Source organism: Lithobates pipiens, unplaced genomic scaffold (assembly GCF_037356315.1).
Source record: "Lithobates pipiens isolate NorthernLeopardFrog02 unplaced genomic scaffold, aLitPip1_a1.2 Scaffold_3, whole genome shotgun sequence".
Classification (NCBI taxonomy): Eukaryota; Metazoa; Chordata; class Amphibia; order Anura; family Ranidae; genus Lithobates; species Lithobates pipiens.
In genome coordinates, this window is record NW_027507790.1 from 256326274 (window position 1) to 256344987 (window position 18714).

The 18714-nt window shown below is 41.4% G+C and overlaps 1 protein-coding gene across 6 annotated transcripts in view; it reads right to left on the reverse strand.

The window, feature by feature from the left end:
• Positions 1 to 6116: 6116 nt before the first annotated feature.
• SLC14A1 (solute carrier family 14 member 1 (Kidd blood group)) overlaps positions 6117 to 18714 on the reverse strand; it is an 86677-nt gene continuing 74079 nt past the window's right edge. For all 6 annotated transcript variants that reach the window (XM_077463078.1, XM_077463076.1, XM_077463080.1 and 3 more), the window contains 4 exons: positions 17910 to 18057; positions 12578 to 12712; positions 9716 to 9765; positions 6117 to 8167 (listed from right to left, as the gene is read on the reverse strand). In XM_077463078.1, coding sequence (XP_077319204.1) covers positions 7991 to 8167; positions 9716 to 9765; positions 12578 to 12712; positions 17910 to 18057 — 510 coding nt within the window. In that variant the 3' untranslated portion in view covers positions 6117 to 7990. The remainder of the gene's footprint in view (positions 8168 to 9715; positions 9766 to 12577; positions 12713 to 17909; positions 18058 to 18714) is intronic.

The following is an 18714-nucleotide window of genomic DNA, read 5'->3' on the forward strand; positions in this document are numbered from 1 at the left end:
ACTCGGGTGCTGCCGCCGCCATCTTGGGTATGGGAATCAGGAAGTGGAGCCTTTCGGCTTCATTTCCCGGTTCCCTACTGCGCATGCGCGAATCGCGCTGCGCAATAAGGATGGACCCGCTGCCTCTGGGATCTGTGTGTTTCCCAGCAGGCAGCGGGGGACTTTTGGAAAGGGGCGTAGATCTACGCCCCTTTCCACAGAGAGCTATCCCGGAAGTGGGTGCAGTTACCTGGATTATCCAGGTAACTGCACCCCCCTCCCCCCTGAAAGGTGCCGATCGTGGCGCCGGAGGGGGGGAGGATTCCAATGAATGGAAGGTCCACTTTAATGAACTACCAAGGTGATGCTTCTTGTCAGTGTGTAAAACTGGCCATACATCTATAGATTATCTGCAGATTTTCTATGGTTAGATGGAAAAAGTGCAACAGATTTCTCCATGTTCTCTAAACGTTGTGGATAAAGGAATCTCCCACTTTTTCCATCTAACCATAGAAAATCTGCAGATAATCTAAAGGTGTATGGCCATCTTAACTGTCTGCTCGTACAAGGTACAAGCAGACAGCTTACACTTACAGTCTGCAAGAGCCCTGTATTGCACCCAATATCTGCTGACCGCAGTTGCAATGCTTTACACAGGTGCCCAATAAAATTTTTAAAAAAATGCAGATTTTTTTTTACCAGCAAAAGATGTGCGTTTATTTATTTTACTTATTCTTTAAGTAATTTCTGTAGCAGAGACAAATACATAAGCGACAATCTGGCCCCTCTGTCACAAATCAGACTACAGTTATGTAACAAGTTCTACTTTCCTGCTTTATGTCCATCCATATTGTGTTAAGCCAAAGTGTATTGTATGAAATATCAGAGGTTGTGTCTCAACAGCACTATTTTAATAATAGCGTATGAATGTATTGTTTTATAAAAAGTATTGAACAAGAATGTAATATTTTAATATTTTAGTTTATAGATATATTGTAAAATGTTTGCATTTGTGCAGCTGGCCAACCAAATTGGTACACGCCTTGGATAATCCTTCCCTCTCATTGGGAACCAGATGCACAGGTAGGTCCGCCTAGGTACCATCTCAGGGCAGTGGTCGATCTATTGCTTTGCCCTCCCAGTTTCCACACCAGGAGGTTCCCATCTGAAAGTAGGGCAAAGTTGTCCTTAAAGAGGAAGTAAACCCTGATGGGTTTACTTCCTCTTTGATTCCCTACAAAGGTAAAGCATAATGGACTACTATGCATCGGGTAGTAGTCCATTAGGTGTCACTTACCTGACACAGGAGCCAGCGAAGTCACCGCTGTCCCCTGTAGTTCCGAGCGTCCATCTTCTTGGTGGGTCTCCGTGGGTCTCGCTGCTCCGGCGCTGTGATTCGCCGGAGCAGCGATGACGTCACTCCCGCGCATGCTCACGGGAGCCGACACTCGCGGCATATCGCAGCGATCTGCAGCTTACCCAGTGCGCCTGCGCGTCGCTGTCTGCGGTGCATGCGCCGTAGACAGCGGTGGCTGTCTTCAGGTAAATATCTCCTAAACCATATAGGTTTAGGAGATATTTCTTGGACCTACAGGTAAGCCTTAATCTAGGCTTACCTGGAGGTCAAAGTGGTTTGTAAGGGTTTACAACCACTTTAATTAACTTGGTTACAGTGAGAGAATTGGGTACAAGACATAGGCAATCAAGATGACGATCAGTAGGATAACGCTTTGGAGTCTGTGTTAACTTGCTCTCAAAATTCTACCCAGTGGTTATCGCAGGTTATATATCATTCTACGTGACCATTTTACACCACTCATGCTATACTGTATATGCGCTCTGCAGTCCCTTCTTTGTGCAAAATGCACCATGACGCAGGGCAATCTCATATATTTGCTATGGTGTTGCCCTAAGCTCCACCGGCATTGGGCAAAGATATTGTAAACCTTTGTTAAAGTCTTTTACACTACCACCCCTCCAACTACTGTATTTTAGCCATACTGGATGACCTTGATCTAAATGACTTTCAAAAGGTTGATATTAATAGAGCTATTTTTCAACATAGAGGATGTCCTGGAAAATTTGAGAAGTTGTGGGGAGACTGGCTAGCAGTCCCTGGGTTATCCCCAATTTTTTGGAATATTGATAGAATTCTGGGTTAACTGGCCCTAATAACCCCCCTTGTTCCTTATAATGACAGAACTGCTACGCCTGAGCTGAGGGGTTACTGAAATTATGTAGACTTCTTTAACCATGTTGTCTCCTTTATGTGTGTCAATATATTTATATTTATGTGCTGCTGGTTTGTTTTTGGTGAAATGATTATTGTTTCCAATGGATGTAATTCTTTTCTGTTGGAACATATCTGTTTTTTTGTGTTCTGTTTATTATTTATGCTTGCTAAATAAACTTCTTAATTAAAAAAAAAAAAAAAATCATGGTTACAGTGTCTTCATAGCTGGAAGGTTTTTGTGTTGGTTTCCGAAATAGTAATTTACAGTCCTGACTTTTTCTGTTTTGAATGTTCTCTTCTGTCTAAAGCTTTTTTGCTGATGTGGTTTTGCTTGCTTGTCATTTTGAGTACATGGGTTGGTGTGTGTCTTCTTTTAGTTACAGTATTTATAGATGTATTGTTGGATTTAAATGGCATAATGTTAATTCTTCAAGTCTAACTTGTCTAGAATGTATGCGTCTCCTGGCGTTGAGTTGATTAGCCAGTTCCTGCGTCTACTATGGAGCCTGTAAGCCCTCTTGATTGGGATACTACAGTGTCCAAAATATAGCCCCTTGCCCTTCCTATAGACCAGAGCAGGAGTGGAACTCTCAACAAGCTAATCTAACTTTCCCATGGAGGGTCTCGGGATAGGGTGATCAGACATCCCCGGTTTCCGGGGACAATCCCCGGATTGAGGACACTGTCCCCGGATCAAGTCTGTCCCCGGATTTGATTTGAACAGGGGTTGGGGAAATTTTAAAGCCAGTCAGTGCAGAATAAAAAAAAAAAAAAAAAAAAAATCAGAATTACACTCCCCCGCTCCACCACACCTACTAGCTTAGGGGGGTGTATTTGTTCCATTATCATTGCCCCTTTCTGATGATCATATGCTGGTCAGAGCGGAGGGACCATTTCTTCAGCTCCGCTTGCATGTTCTTCTGCCTTGGCTCAAGTCCCAGCCAGCCGTCTGCCTATCTCCTTGCCTACCCTGGTGGAGTGACCAATAATACCTACCCTGATGGACTCAATTCCTATCGGGAAAACAGTTAGTCTGTATGCTGGTCCGACGGACCAAATACGACGCAAGGGCAGCTATTGGCTACTGGCTATTGAACTTCCTTTTCTAGTCCCGTAGTACGTCATCACGTTCAAAACGAATGGACTTTCGAACTGACTTTAGTCTGTTTGTGTGTGGGCAAGTCTGTTCATTTGGAAGTCAGTCGTAACTCCATCGAAAGTCCGTTGGGAAGACCGTCGGACCTTTTCTGCCAGAAAGTCTGGTCGTGTGTACGCAGCATAAAAGGCTTGTTTGCAAGCACTGTTCACCCAAAACTGAATTCCCTGTTTCTTTTTTTGGTACACAGTTCACCTCTGACTGGCAGTGGAAGTTGCTAATTTTTTGGCTGTTATGTCTTGCAAAAGTATGTTTGTGGTTGAGTGGACCTGCTTCTGAAAAGGCTAGTGGCCCGGCTGTTGTACCAGTTGTCCTCAGCATTTTCTGATTCAGTGGACCTGGTACAAGTCTGCAGTTTACCAAATCAGAGAAGAGGCAGAAGCCCCTCCTCTACATACTCTTTCCAGGTCAGTGACTCAAGCCTTTGAGGATTAGCATAACAGCCAGGCAACTAGCATTTTAGGAAGCAGGCACTAGCATTGGCAACCTCCATATTTCCTTTGAATGAAAAAAAAAAAAAATAAAAAAAAAAAAAAGAAGAAGAACGAACAATGCAGTTTTATTTTTTTAACACAATTTTTATTAAAGAAATAATTATAATACACCCAATAACTGATTTTTTTAAAGCAACTTTCCAACTTTCTTTTTTTTTTATTTTTATTTTTTTACAATATTTAAAGAAGAATCCCAATTTGTAGGTAGGCAGGAAAAGTTAAAAAAAAAAAAAAAAAAAAAAAAAAGTACTGAACAAATAAATACAATCAATTAAAATTTGTATCTCATGCAATTTCAGAGCATCAGATATGCAGCACAGGACCTGAACCAATCTTATACAGAGGGTCTAGGGCCGTCCCCCCCATGTCATGCTGAGTGACAGCAAAACTTATAGGACCACTATCATGAAAAAGATCTATCCTGTAAATGCACTTAATCCATGTAACAGTAATATTTCTTTTTTATTTTACATACATTTATTATCACATGTATACACACACCAAGCTGCCCTGTAAATGTGGCAGTTGCAGGGTTGGGACAAACGAAAACACTGCTAGAGGTAATTGCACTGCTTGTTTTTTAGGGTCACCACACACGTTACAGTCAGTCTGTAAAATCTCCTTTATATCTAACATTGCAGTAGGGCTTGCCGTATTTGGATACAAATTGATTTGAGGAATTCAAAGATCTACCCAAAGTATCCAAATTTTACCAAAATGTTGCAATTTTGTAAAATCTACAATCAATGCTTGTTTTTTTTTTTTTTTTTTTTTTTAAGGGTTACCACACGTTACAATCTGCCTGTACAATTTCCTTTAGGTCTAACAACTATGTAGTATAAGAATACAGGATACAGATTGACTGGATAGTTTAGGTAGGTCCTCGAAATTCTCAAAAAATATAATTTTGGTAAAAATGTGGTAAATCAGAAGTTATTTCAATGTACACCATTTAGAGTCACCACCAGACACATTACAAGTTTCTGGAATTAATTATGCTCACAATCCTAGTTTTTACTGTACAATAAATAAAATTTAGAGTTGACAAATTAAGTAGTATAAAGGCTTGCCTCACTGGATGATTGATTTTCTTGTTTTTGTTTGACATGTGTCACCCTTCCAGTGCTCCTTGTTGCAAAGGCCAGTTATAGGTGAGGGTAGTGGTCATTTGTTTGTACTGTTGGAATACTGGTGAGGTAACACCCTGGACACCTTTGCTGCCATAGTGCTATGTGCTGGGTGAACAGTGCGCCCCTGTACATTTAAGGAGAGTTGGGCTCCCTCCAGGCTCACCTGCCCTCTGACTATCCATTATAATGCATGGGCTTCCACTGTGGAGGCTCTCAAAATTTAGAGTTAGGACTACAGAGAATGGGGTGCCTTGACGGGGCTCTGTAGCTTACGCATGTATTTGCAAACGAAGCCCCTGTTTTTAACACATATTGTTAGACAGGATAATTCGGTTGGTGGCAGGCTGGTCGGCAAGTTGAGCTTGGAAATTTCTTTGGTTTTGTTTGACATGTGTACCCTTCCAGTGCTCTTTGCTGCAAAGGCCAGTTATAGGTGGGAGCAGTGGCCATTTGTTTGGATGATTGAAAAGTTTAGGCAGGTCCCCGAATTCCTCAAAATTACATAATTTTTGTAAAATTTTGAAAAATATAAAGCCTAGTACACATGGGCCAAATGTTCAATAGAAACCATCTGACAACGTCAGCCCGTGTGTATGGTAACCAGTCCGACAGAAGGCGGCTTCTGTCAAAAGGCCCATGACCGAAAAAGGGCTGCCGGCCGGCCCCCAATCAGCACGCTCAGCCAACGGCTGAGAGCGCAGACTGCAGTGTTCTGGCAGGGGGGCCATCCCCCTGTCAGAACACAATAGAACGGCAGGAGAGATTGCTGTACTAACATCACATTGTTAGCACAGCGGCACCGACCGGAGTCGGCAGTTTTTTTTCATTCAACCCAACTAGTGGTATGTACTAGGCTTAAAATTAAGTGTATACAATCATATATTATATGGTGATTTTGTACAAACAGTGTATGGTGAACTTTACATGTATAATTAAATATTTTTTAAAGTTAAACACCTGCCCCCTACCTTTTTTCATATTTTAAAACTCCCCTAGATCCCATAAACCCATCCATACCTTTTTTCTTGCAAGACCAGGTCAGTCTGGTGATGTTACAGGCCCTTTCAATTCTTCCTCAGTGGTAGAGGTGGACTATCCTTTCTCCTGATTGTAATGAAATGCAAGAGCTGCTGTGAGGCCAGGCTGTGTAATAGTGTGTTCACCCAGGGGATGTGTCCATGACAGCCTAAGCTCAAAGGAAGTTGGTTGATTGATGCTGGCTGTCATTCCACCCAGAAGAAACCGGTGGAGATATTGCTCGAACATGGAGAAGTTTGCAGTGCTTGGCCACATTTTTTATAATACAATACAGGGGGGGAACCATAGAACTTTAAAAATAGAAATAATTGCTTTAAAGTGTATGTATAGGCAAAATTTTTTTTTTTTTTTTTTAGTTCTGGATCCAATAAGGAAGCATTAAAATCCCTGTCAGTTTATTTTTCACTATTTGTGTACCATTGGATAAATCTTTCTTAACTTCCTGTCCCAGGGATGCAAAAGGAAGTCCCCCTAAGTGAGTGGGGGATTTCCCTCTTTGGGTTTTAACAGTTGTCCCTGGAGCAGGTGTTCCTTGTTCTAAACTCTAAATTTTTGGATTCTTCTTACTGTCTTTCTAGGTGATAAAGGACCCCCAGTACAAATAGAAGGGTGAATCTCCCCTTGTGAGCACAGCCAGCAATAAAATCTTGACAGATGGTTTAACCCTGGGGCCTGCAAACTAGAGCCCATGGGCTGAATTCAGCCCTCGTGACACCATTCCTTCCAATGGCATCAACGATGGGGCACTATTCCTCCCAATAACACAATGAGGGGGTGCTAGTCCTCCCAGTGAAACCAATGATGGAGCACCAATCCTCTCAATGACCACAGTCCTGCCCTCCCTAATGTCTGATGGACAATAAATTGGCCCTTTGTAAAGTTTGGAGACGCCTGGTCTAACCCTTTCCCACTCTCTCCAAAACGAAAAAAAGGTTTAGTCTAAAGATATATTTTAAATGGTAAATTGTTGCTGTAAATGCACCTGTAACCTTATAAGTATTATAGTTTGCCACAACCCTTGTAACTGTCACTTTTTCAGGACACCATGGTTTGCATGCAAATGTGGGAAGGCACTAGTGAAACCCCCCCCCCCCCAAAAAAAAACCCAACAAACAATATAGTGAGTAAGTATGTAAATATATATATATATATATCTGTTATTTTCTATTCTATTTCAAGCTATGATTTTCATTATCTGCCAAGAAATGTAACTTTTGTGGGCAACCATTGCGGCAGTACTCTATATGCACAACTAACCATAATATCTATTTTTTTTCATTTTTTTTTGTATAATCTACAATAAGTTTCTTCTGTGCCCCTCCCAGATTTAGCTTCACTTCGTTATTGCAGTCTGACTTTCCCTGATCTCATAGCTATGTCCTGTCAATTGCCATTTCACAATCCAATGAGAGGAACTCAGCGACCAGTAAGAGCACTCTTTATGGTTGAGTTTAGATATAAAGTCAGACCCCAGTAACAAGGTGACACTAAATCAGAGCGTAGCACAGAAGGGGCATTTCTGGCTAATAAATGTTATGGTAGGCGTCTTCTCTTAGGCACTAAAAGTATAAACTGGAGTACAGGTTCACTTTAATATTTACATGCCTCTGTACTAAATTTGGCAGTGTGTGCGCTAAAAATAACTACAACAGATAAAAGTTAGCAAGAAAATGTAAATTTAACATTCAAAAATATATTTAGCTCTCCAAGAAAATTGTAATAATACATAGAACGGCAGGAATTTTTCAGTACTCAGAATATTGATGTGATCCAGCTTTCCACAGCTTGCAGTGTGAGTGTATAATATGTGCATTAGACTGCATGAAGAATGATAGAAGAGTTCTCCCAGAGGTCTAATCATTTGCAGATGAGCCGGAAATGTCCACGCGGAAAGCGCAATAAGGTGAAAAAAATGCAGTAGTCCACAAAATGCTTGGCTAGAATGGACCAGAGTTTGTGCTTAGGCATTACACGGTTCTTTTTTTTCCTTCTTTAGGTTCAGATAGTAGATCCTGTTGGCCTCGGGATAGGTGACTTTGGACAGAGGCAGTTTGTATATGGCAGAATTGTTTGTGGTCAGTAGGACAAAGGTAAGTGTCGTTAAGCAAAACGGCCAAGTGCAAGACGGCAACCCAACCTGGAAGAGAGCGAAAGATAATGAATCCAAAAGCACAATGGTGGAACCCATGAAGTAGGTTAACTGCTTATTATCACAACCGTATTAAGCATATATGTATATATCCATTCAGCTATTAAGAGTTTGACTCTTGGCAATTATATGGACCAAAATTAGTGTAAAAGTGGGTTAAGTTGTGTTTGATCAATAGCGCAATCTCACCTTTTTTCTATACTCAGTTTTTTGAGACACATAAGGTAGAGGAAGCTCATACCCATTGTGTTTGAGCCATAGCGCAATCTCACCTTTTTCTATACTCAACTATATGGACCAGCTCTCTGAACATCACATCTGATATGCGTGAAAGTCTCTTCCATAGAATTTTTTTGGCAATTATATTATGCGGCAGGTTGCCCGATCTTTTCTTTTCTAAACCTTCACAAAAAACTTTATAACCTGGGACTGGCATACAGAATATGGTAACACTTGTGCATAGACATTTTTTTTCACAAATACTAGGGCCAAGTTAGACAGGAACCAACTAACCTACTGACATAGTGTATATTTGGAGTGTGGAGAGAAACATACTACCAGGAGGAAACCCATGCAATCTCCATGCAGATAGTATCTTAGCTTTGAACCAAGGACACCAATGCTGTTGCAAGGCGTAAATTCCTAACAACTAAGTCACTGTGCCACCCTTACCTTATTCAGTAAACACAGACAGAGTCCTTCACCCCTTGTTGCATACTGTGGTTAGTAGGTCTTGCTACCAATTGTGAGATCTTTAAGTGGTGGGCAAAAGGTAAGTAGGTGATGTTAAGGAGAGTATATATATCCATACATTAGGCGTAACTACAGTTTTAGCCAAACCACTTGGTTTTAATGTTTCCCCCAGCAGCGCCGACTGACCTTCACTTTGCTCCCACACCATTTTATTCAGCCGCCAGGAATAAGGAAAGCCAGTCTTTGGCAATTGGCCTTATGACTAGAGTGGCTCGGAGTTTACAAAGTATTTGCTTCACTCCCAGCAGCTGAAGAGGGTAAAAGAAAGGTGACTATGTGTTGTTGGGGAGGGAGATATTAAAAAAGGAAATTTGTTGCTTTGCCCACAACCCTATATGGCAGGATAGGTGATCCCATTATTATTATTATATAAACGTGCCTGGTATTGGTATCTAAACAGACCATCATATAGACTTCCGTAGTTGGACCTATATGTCCATATTTGCTTAAAAACGTTGTAAAAAGAATTTTGGGTATGCAAAGTGTTTATAATTATATATATATATATATATATATATATATATATATATATATATATATATATATATATATATATATATATATATATATATATATATATATAATATAATTTTATTTTTATTTGTTGAGTAAACCACTGCATACCAAAAATGTTAAATTTGGTCTGGTCACAAAGGTTTTAATTGCCCTGGAACTTGGAAGGGTTAAGTTAATTACTTTCAACATGGAGTTTAAATATTCTACACAAAAAATACAGCGAGTGTGATTTTAGGCTCCCTGTAATTACTTTTCAAGCATACTTACCACTGCCATCACATTAGCCAATGCTGCTCCTAGATAGGCACACATCAAAGCTACAAAAAAAAAAAAAAAAAAAAAAAAAAGAGAAATATATAAAAAGGATCATATTAGTTATATGAATATTGTTAAAAAACTAAATCTGAATTTCATAAGTATAAAATACAATCAGTAGCCGACATTAGGATACCTCAGAAGTGGAAGTCTACATTTTGCTCTCAGTAAATTTCTTTTAGGATCCATTCACACCACTTGTGGTGCAATAATGTGGCGCCATTGACTGTTCATAGCGCCCCATTGAACCTTCACAACAAACATGCACTGCAGCGAAACACACCTGTTTTTCCATTTGTGGGGTACAGTGTAGCCTATTTTAAGTGTGTTGCCCGACACAGCGAGCCACAACCCAACTCAATGCACAAAAAAAGTGCATACATTGCAGCCTACTAGTGCGGTGGATTTACTAAAACGGGAGTGTGCAAAATCTGGTGCAGCTGTGCATAGAAACCAATCAGCTTCCAGGTTTTATTGTCAAAGCTTAACTGAGCGATCTGAAGTTACAAGTTGACTGGCTACCATGTACAGCTGTGCCAGATTTTGAGTGCTTTAGTAAATCTCCCCCACCGAGACTTGTGCTGTGAAGGAGCCCTTAAAAAGTCAATCCACGCAAAAGTGATTTTAGTACTTGGCAGATGCACCCCTAAGAATATCTTCTTCAGTTCCTAGGTCTACACATTTGCTTCGCCCATTATGAGGTGTTCCTCTATTAGTAATGGATATATTTTTTTATTTTAGGTTATGGGAAAAATTATAAGAGGAGCTGGGAGTGTGGGACACGCGAAGATGGGCAGGAACGCCCAAAACACTCTTCTTTATGTCCCTATGCCCATTCATTGTCCACTCACCTTCCCTATGGTACTTATGAGACGACTTCACTTGATCTGTTGCTTGATCAAGGTTACTATCATTATTGGATGCAACTACTGCCTCTTTTTGCCACTATATAACCACTATAATGCTGTCTGTTTACTGGGTAGCTACTATATAACAGACGAGATTGTATCATCTTTGTAATATATAAGTGCCTTATATGTTACGTATTTCCCTTGTTATTGATATACCTTTTTTCTAATAGATTCTATATTTGTGAAAAGATAAAATAGGTAATATACTCTCAAATGGTAATGAGAAACAAGCTCATTACAAATCTCCAGAAGAACCATAAAAACTTTTGTGCATGACTCTAGAACAGGGGTGTCAAACTGGCGGCCCTCCAGCTGTTGCAGAACTACAAGTCTCATCATGCCTCTGCCTGTGGGAGTCCTGCTTGTAGTTGTCAGTCTTGAAATGCCTCATGGGACTTGTAGTTTCACAAACAGCTGGGAGGGCCGCCAGTTTGAGACCCCTGCTCTAGAAGAACTGGGAAGATGTCAAAGTTCTGCAGATGCTATCACGTTTTGAGGGTGCCTGAATAAAGTGGGGGCACCCTCAAAACCTGTTAGCATCTGCAGGACTTTGTGACAGTTTCCAAAGTTTATCTAGAGGTGTGCTTATCAGTTCTGGTTGTTCTCATGGAGACTTGTGATGAGCTTGTTGTTCATTACCATTTGTGAGTATATTAGGTACTGTATTTTTATCATTAGAAATAAATGGTGTCTGGGTTAATATATAAGAAATCAGGGGCTGACCTAACATAGAAGAAAAAAAAAGGTGCTATTACACCAGATTATGTGGAGACCCTCATGAGCTGTCGGGTGCAGAATGCACAGTCGCTCACTACTAACAAAGTAAGCGAGCAGAAGCCAATCCGCAACTCCATACATGCTCTTCAATAAGTCCAAAATTATTGCAACTCCATAAAAGATGAATATACACAGCAGATGTTAACGCGTTTCAGCCATAATGGCCTTGTTCACAACGTTTATGTTTGTGAACAAGGCCATTATGGCTGAAACACCTTAACATCTGCTGTATATATTCAACTTTTATAGAGTTACAATAAATTTGGACCTATTTAAAAGCATGTATGGCGTTGCAGATTGTCTCCTACCCACTGACTTAGCATACCAGGGTCCAGTGGTGGCTGGTGCTCAATATTTGGGGGGGGGGGGGGGTCAGCAAACCAACGCCCCCCCCGCGGGAGATGGATGGGACGAAGCAATTCCACCCTCCGGTGCGAGTCAGACATGAAGACGGTGTTTCCCCCCGGCGTGAGGCGGATGGGAAGGCAGCGTTTAGAGGCCTCCTTACCTTGGGAGGCAGAGGATAAGGATCCAGGAAAGGGCTGCTGCTCTTCGCTCCAGCTACTACTCCTCGCTCCGGGGGCCCTTGCTTCTCCTCTCGGACAAACAGAAGGTGGGTCCTAAAACCCAATTGGCCAGGAGTCCTAAGACTGGCCAATCGGGTCTCAGGACCCACTTCCTGATCGGCTGGGAGGAGAATCAGGAAGACAATAGGGAATATTCTCTATTGTCACACAACTGGGTGAGCTCAGGGCACAGTGCTCTGCTCCCCAAGCCCATCCTTTTTTTAAGCCAATTGGAACCACGGGTTCTAATCATGTGCTTCAAAAAATAAATAAAAATAAAACCCTATTGGAATCCATGCGTCCGGCACCCTGCAAGTAGATTAGGGGTCAGACGGGCCACTGCTGCCTGCCAGGGTCCACCTGTAACTTAAAAATCACCTTGGATGGACTAATTCTCTTATAGGCTTTTTTTTATTTTTGTAGCGTTCACGTTTAGGTGAATAGAACAAGAGTGGAACACCATTATATCTTCATAGATATGTTCTCTCCTTTGAATTATGCATGGATTCATAGAACAGTCTAAATATGCATTACTTAATTCTACTTAGCTTTATACTCACCACAAGCAATGGCCAGCAGGTGGGACTGCCAGGTGAGAGCGTAGAACATCCCTCCTACTGCGATACAGCCGAGCACCGCGTTATAGCCCCACAGTCCAAAATAGATTGTCTCAAATGGTGCGGCAATGCTTAATCCTAAAGGAATGAGATCCATTGAGAAAATAGGAATATGCTGCTTCAACAAACATTTTGGAGGAGAAACTATAGTCATTTTTATATTTTAAGATATACACATAAAGTCATCAGCTTGAAGAAGATCAGTCACAAGTGAGCATCTATCATAATCTAAATCTCCCCTCTTGCATTGTTATAACAGTGAACCCTTAGGCCGCGTACACACGGGCGGACTGTTCGCCCAACTTTGTCCGCTGAACAGTGTTTCAGCGGACAGTCCGCTCGTGTGTGGGCTTCAGCGGGCAGTTTCAGCGGACAGTCTGACGAACAAAGTTTTTCGGAATTTCCGTAAGACAGTCCGCTGAAACTTGGTTTCAGCGGACAGTCCGCTCGTGTGTAGGCTTGTTCGACAAACTAAGTTTCGCGCATGCTCAGAAAGGATTTACACGGCGAAGGTTGCATTGCAGTGTATAGGACGTCGTATTTCTCGTCCCGTCGTACGTGCCGTTCACGTCATCGCGCACGCTTTCAGCGGACTGTTCGTTCATCGTGTGTGGTCAAGTCCGTTCATGCAAATTTTGAGCGGACTGTTTGTCGGATTGTTTGACGAACAAAGTTGGGCGAACAGTCCGCCCGTGTGTACGCGGCCTTAGAGATTTTCTTTTGTTTAATTACTTACTTGTATTCTTTCCCTGTCAGATCAAAAGTGTCAAGCAATAAAGCCATTGTAACCTCCTGTGTGTTGATAACAGACAGAAAGGGGTGCATTTATCATTGATTCACTGGAAAAATAAAAGTAACTTTTGATAGGATTGGCCCACATATTTCTGACAAGGTTTCATCTATTTATTATATGACATTCGCTGGGTGAATCTTGTTAAGTAAAGTTTTGATAGTAAATTATTTTTTTTATTTGGCCGAGTTTTTTTTTTTTTATTATTTGCTTTTTTGGACGAGTCTTTGCGGGAATATTTTGGGCAATTCTTGTTGAACAAATGAATGCCCTTTTCTTTTTTCCTGATGCGCTTTCCAGGGTGCTGAAACTGTCAGTACACATTGTCAATACTAGGAGGGTTCTTTTCTTTTTTTTTTTAAATGGTAAAAAAAAGAAAAAAAAACTGGGCTGATTCCTTTGGGTATGAGGGACATGCTTTTTTCAGGACCAAAAATCCACCATAGAAGTGCTGAGCGTGTATTAAAAATACAAAAAAAGCCTTTTAAAATATACATTTCTCACTTCAAACTAGGAAATAGTTTAAATATTGTGCAAGTTGAAAAACAGAGGAATGTTGAATGAATTTCAGAAAATCTATATTTAAAGCCTCTTGAGGGAGATTCGCACCCAGTAGCATAACTTCTCTCTTCCATCATTGCTGCCACAAAGCAGACAATAGCGAATTCTTGGAGGTCCCCTGTACTAAAGTTCTCAGAGGTTTGTTTGTAGTTGAACGTGACAATGATTAATGAGAAGCTAACAGCCATTTCTTTGGATACCTATGAGAGGTTAAATATGGAAAATATGGTCACACCAGATTATGTATACCTGACTGAACCCCGATGCCCTAAGCTCTTGGTTACTTGCCACTCCCCCTGAGGAAGATATGACATTTCTCGGTATCGTCACATGTTGGGGAGGGGACAGAATGGTATGAGAGACATAGTTACATAGTAGGCGAGGTCAAAAAAAGGACAAGTCCATCAAGTCCAACCTATGTGTGCGATTATATGTCAGTATTGCATTGTATATCCCTGTATGTTGCAGTCGTTCAGGTGCTTATCTAACAGTTTCAAGAAACTATCAATGCTCCCCACTGAGACCACCGCCTGTGGAAGGGAATTACACATCCTTGCCAAGGTTAAACCTCTTTTCCTCTCATTTTAATGAGCGGCCATGAATCTTGTTGAACTCCCTTCCGGGAAAAAGTTTTATGCCTATTGCGGGGTCACCAGTATGGTATTTGTATATTGAAATTATATAACCTCTCAAGCGTCTCTTCTCCAGAGGGAATAAGTTCAGTGCTCGCAACATTTCCTCATAACTAATATCCTCCAGATAGTGGAATGTTCTCAGAGCGGGATAGGACACACCAGTGCAGCATCTTTATATTTGTTTGACTTGTTACAGAGTGTTGCGCTCATAGCGCCTATCAAATGTGAGTACCATAATATAGGGAATATTGTAATTTTAAATCAAATTTTGAAAACAGTAATACACTATCCAGTTTCCTCTGTTTTCCATATGAATACTGTTGCAAGCAACCGTAAACCCAGAGGTGGTTTAAAAGAGTGTTTTGACCAAGCTTAGGTGCAAGGTCACACTCAAAGGTGAGCGCATATACCAAAGGGGGGGGGGCACAAGAGTGGACACGAGCACTTTAGGCTCGGTTCACACAGGGGGCGATGCGAGGCGTCACGACTTGCCGCGCCGCGACCTGCCGCGACCTCAGCGGCGACTTGCAAATGACTTCTGTATAGAAGTCAATGCAAGTCGCCCGAGGTCGCCCAAAAGTAGTACAGGAACCTTTTTTCTAAGTCGGAGCGACTCGAGTCGCTCCTCTTAGAACGGTTCCGTAGTACAGAACGGGGGCGACTTGTCAGGTCGCGGCGAGGCAAGTCGTGTCGCCTCGCGTCGCCCCCTGTGTGAACCGAGCCTTACTGTTTTATCATCTGTTTATCATGTGCAATGAGCACCAGAAGAATGGAGGAGTTATGAATGGACTTTGTATTGCGATTCTGTAGACACAGATTAATGCATAAACTAATTTGGCACAAGAGCACTTTAAACATGGTTCACTTTATTTCTATATGGATTATTGTATATTGATGCACTTTTATATAGATTTATGTAAATTACAGGATGCAATTATCGCACAAGGTTGCACATTTCTCTATTGCATATGAATGCAACATGTGTATATAGGAGGTGTGTATGCTACACAGGTTGTCATTGGGAGTATCGCATAGGATTGCAATTTTTAATTAATTGTTTATGATCGTAACTTGTAAATCACATAAGACTGCATTATTATATTCACTCGATTTTTTACATAGGAAGTATGATCCTGGCCCGTCTGTCAGTTTTTCAGGTGGACCCAATGGGACCATCCATTGATCTCCATGGAGTCCATTGTACCCACCGACATCAGGGGGATTCGTTCCCCATCCGTATGGTGGATCGGATCTGATGACAGTCGGTTGGAAATGGACAGGCAGTCCACTTCCGTTCAACGGCCCACTCTACATCAGCAGCGTGGACATGGACCTTTCATCCACCTGCTTAGCCGGGGTTCAGTGAAGGGATCCCCTTCTGAGCCGGCAGATCCGCTGGTGGACTCCGCTAGTGTGAAAGGGGCTTAATAGTAACAAAGGATATAAATCCACTTTTTGTGCACCAAATGCCTTTGCAAAGCAGGCATCATCTCTTTTCTCACCCTGAGGAAAGGTCTGCTCGTTTCTGGAGCCCTAGGACTGGGCGCTGGATTACTCTACAAGGGGCTGCACCTATGGACTGATTGTATGCCAGGACTCTGAGTAGAACCTCCTTTCTGTGCTGCACCTTGAAGCTAATTCCTGGTCCTCAGCCATGAACATGACTAGCTATACCTGTTCTGCATCCTACCTCATGGGCCCCAGCTATGAGGGAATAGACTGTTACAGACTGGAAAAATGTCCCTCATAACGAGCAGGCCATTTTTTTCGATACGTCACTGCGTCGCTTTAACTGACAATTGCGCGGTAGTGCGATGCTGTACCCAAACAAACAATCAATGTTCTTCCCCCCCCCCCACAAATAGAGATTTTTTGGTGGTCTTTGATCACCTCTGTAGTTTTTATTTTTTACGCTATAAAAAAAATAAATAATAATAAATAAAAAAAAACACCAACACCACAAAATATTTTGAAATTTTTTTCTATAATAAATATACAAGAATTTTTTTAAATAACAAATGTCTTCATCAGATTAGGTCAATATGTATCCTAAATCGCAATAAGCGTATATTGATCGGTTTGCGCAAAAGTTATAGTGTCTGCAAGATAGGGGATATATTTATGGAATTTCTTTTTTTTTTTTTTATTTTACTAGTGATGATCTGTGATATTGCGGCGAAACAGATCAGACACTTTTGAGACTTTTTTGGGACCAGTGACATTTATACAGTGATCAGAGGTAACAAAATAGCCACTAATTACTGTATAAAGGTCACTGGCAGGGGATAGAATGCTTGTCAGTTTTTATTGCTGTCTGTGCCCCCTTTTAAGAAGATTCAGCTTCTCCATTTGACTTGTTTACCATTATCCTTGAAAGTGAAAGTAAAAGAAAATCCCAAATTTTGGGTTGTCCCCAGAAAAGTAATAGAGGGGAAATCTTAAAATGGGACCACTCGTTTTGGTGAACTGGGGGTCACCAAGGATTTCCTTTGACTTACTGTTTGGCTATGGGACAGAAAGTGAAGGTAAATTTCCCCAAGGAGACACAGATGGTGGAAAAAAAAATCCCACAGGGGGGAAGAGGAAGAAGGAGAAAGAAAGAAGAAAGAAGAAAGAAGAAAGAAGAAAGAAGAAGAAAGAAGAAAGAAGAAGAAAGAAGAAAGAAGGGAGGAAGGAGGAAGAAGGGAGGAAGAAGGGAGGAAGGAGGAAGAAGGGAGGAAGGAGGGAGGAAGGAGGAAGAAGGGAGGAAGGAAGAAGGGAGGAAGAAGGGAGGAAGGGGGAAGAAGAAGAAAGAAGTCTATAGTTCTACTTTAAGCAGAAGATTGTCTTTGATCTGCTATTTGGAGGATCTCATTTCACCCCTAATCTCATCCCAAGTTTTCTATGCAAAACTACCAAAAAAGGACATACATTGGACTGTTCAATGAGCAAGAGTGAATGAACTGTTGCTGTGTGCCTTGCTGCCTCTGGATTGTGTGGGGGAAAAAAAAAAAAACAGTCAATTGTAACGGTTCCTTCGGGGGTAGCGATACACATATGGACCAGAAAGGTTCACCAGTAAAAGCTTGGTAACTGACACATTCACTACTTTAAAGGAGATGCCCCCAAATTTCAAGTAAGATCATACATGATTCTTGCATTTAGACAGTATTTGTAGAATTTAGCGTTACATTTTATATAATCCATTTAAAGAAGCACTTGAGAAAAAATAATAAAATATATAGATATATATAGATATATCTAAACCCCCCCCAGAAAGTACCCACCCCAAAAGCAGTTCTAGACCTACCTGCCAGCATCCCCATTGCAGAGCCAATAGCAGCGTGCATGCAAATGATGGGGGAGGAAACGAAGAGACCGACCAGCATGATGCCACCACTCCATGGATTATCACACCCGTATACTTGCCCCACACCGACCGGCACAGCTTTCAGCAGCTGAAACACATATATTATAACTGTCCATGTGTTCTACACATTCCATTCCATTTTGAAAACAATTATCTATTTTGACTTTTCTGCCAGCTTACAAAAATAAATAAAAGATACAGCTTTTTAAAACAAACATACTAGTTTCTTGGCTGCTATGCTCTTGCTTTAATATTTTGACGCACCAATGCAGATCACATTGGCAGGAAAGGTCTTCTGACCTTAGCGATTGGCTTACTTGTATTAGGTCAATGACTCGTAAGAATTAGAGCCAGATCATAGGAATAATAGTTGTGCAACTAGCATTTCCATGAGGAGGCCAAACATGGCAGAATTTCTCTTAGTGAGGCTTACTAAAAAAAAAAACCTGTGAACAAGCCTTTGGACAGTCGTGTTTTTTTAAACATTCTAAATAAGCCTCACACTGACCTATGTAGCTGCTGGCACCGTGGAACAATTTATCCTCAGCAGTGAAGTTAGCTATAGCTGCTCAGAGAGCAAACTTCGATATCTCTGCCTTCCTCTTCCATTACACTGCCTCTGTGTTTTATTAGAGATTAGAAGATTGGCAGGCTGGCGACTCACTGCTGGAAGGGGGAGCAGGGGAGCTGCTGAGTCACTGCTAAGAAGAGTGGAGCTGAGCTGTTGACATACTGTTGTGAGTGG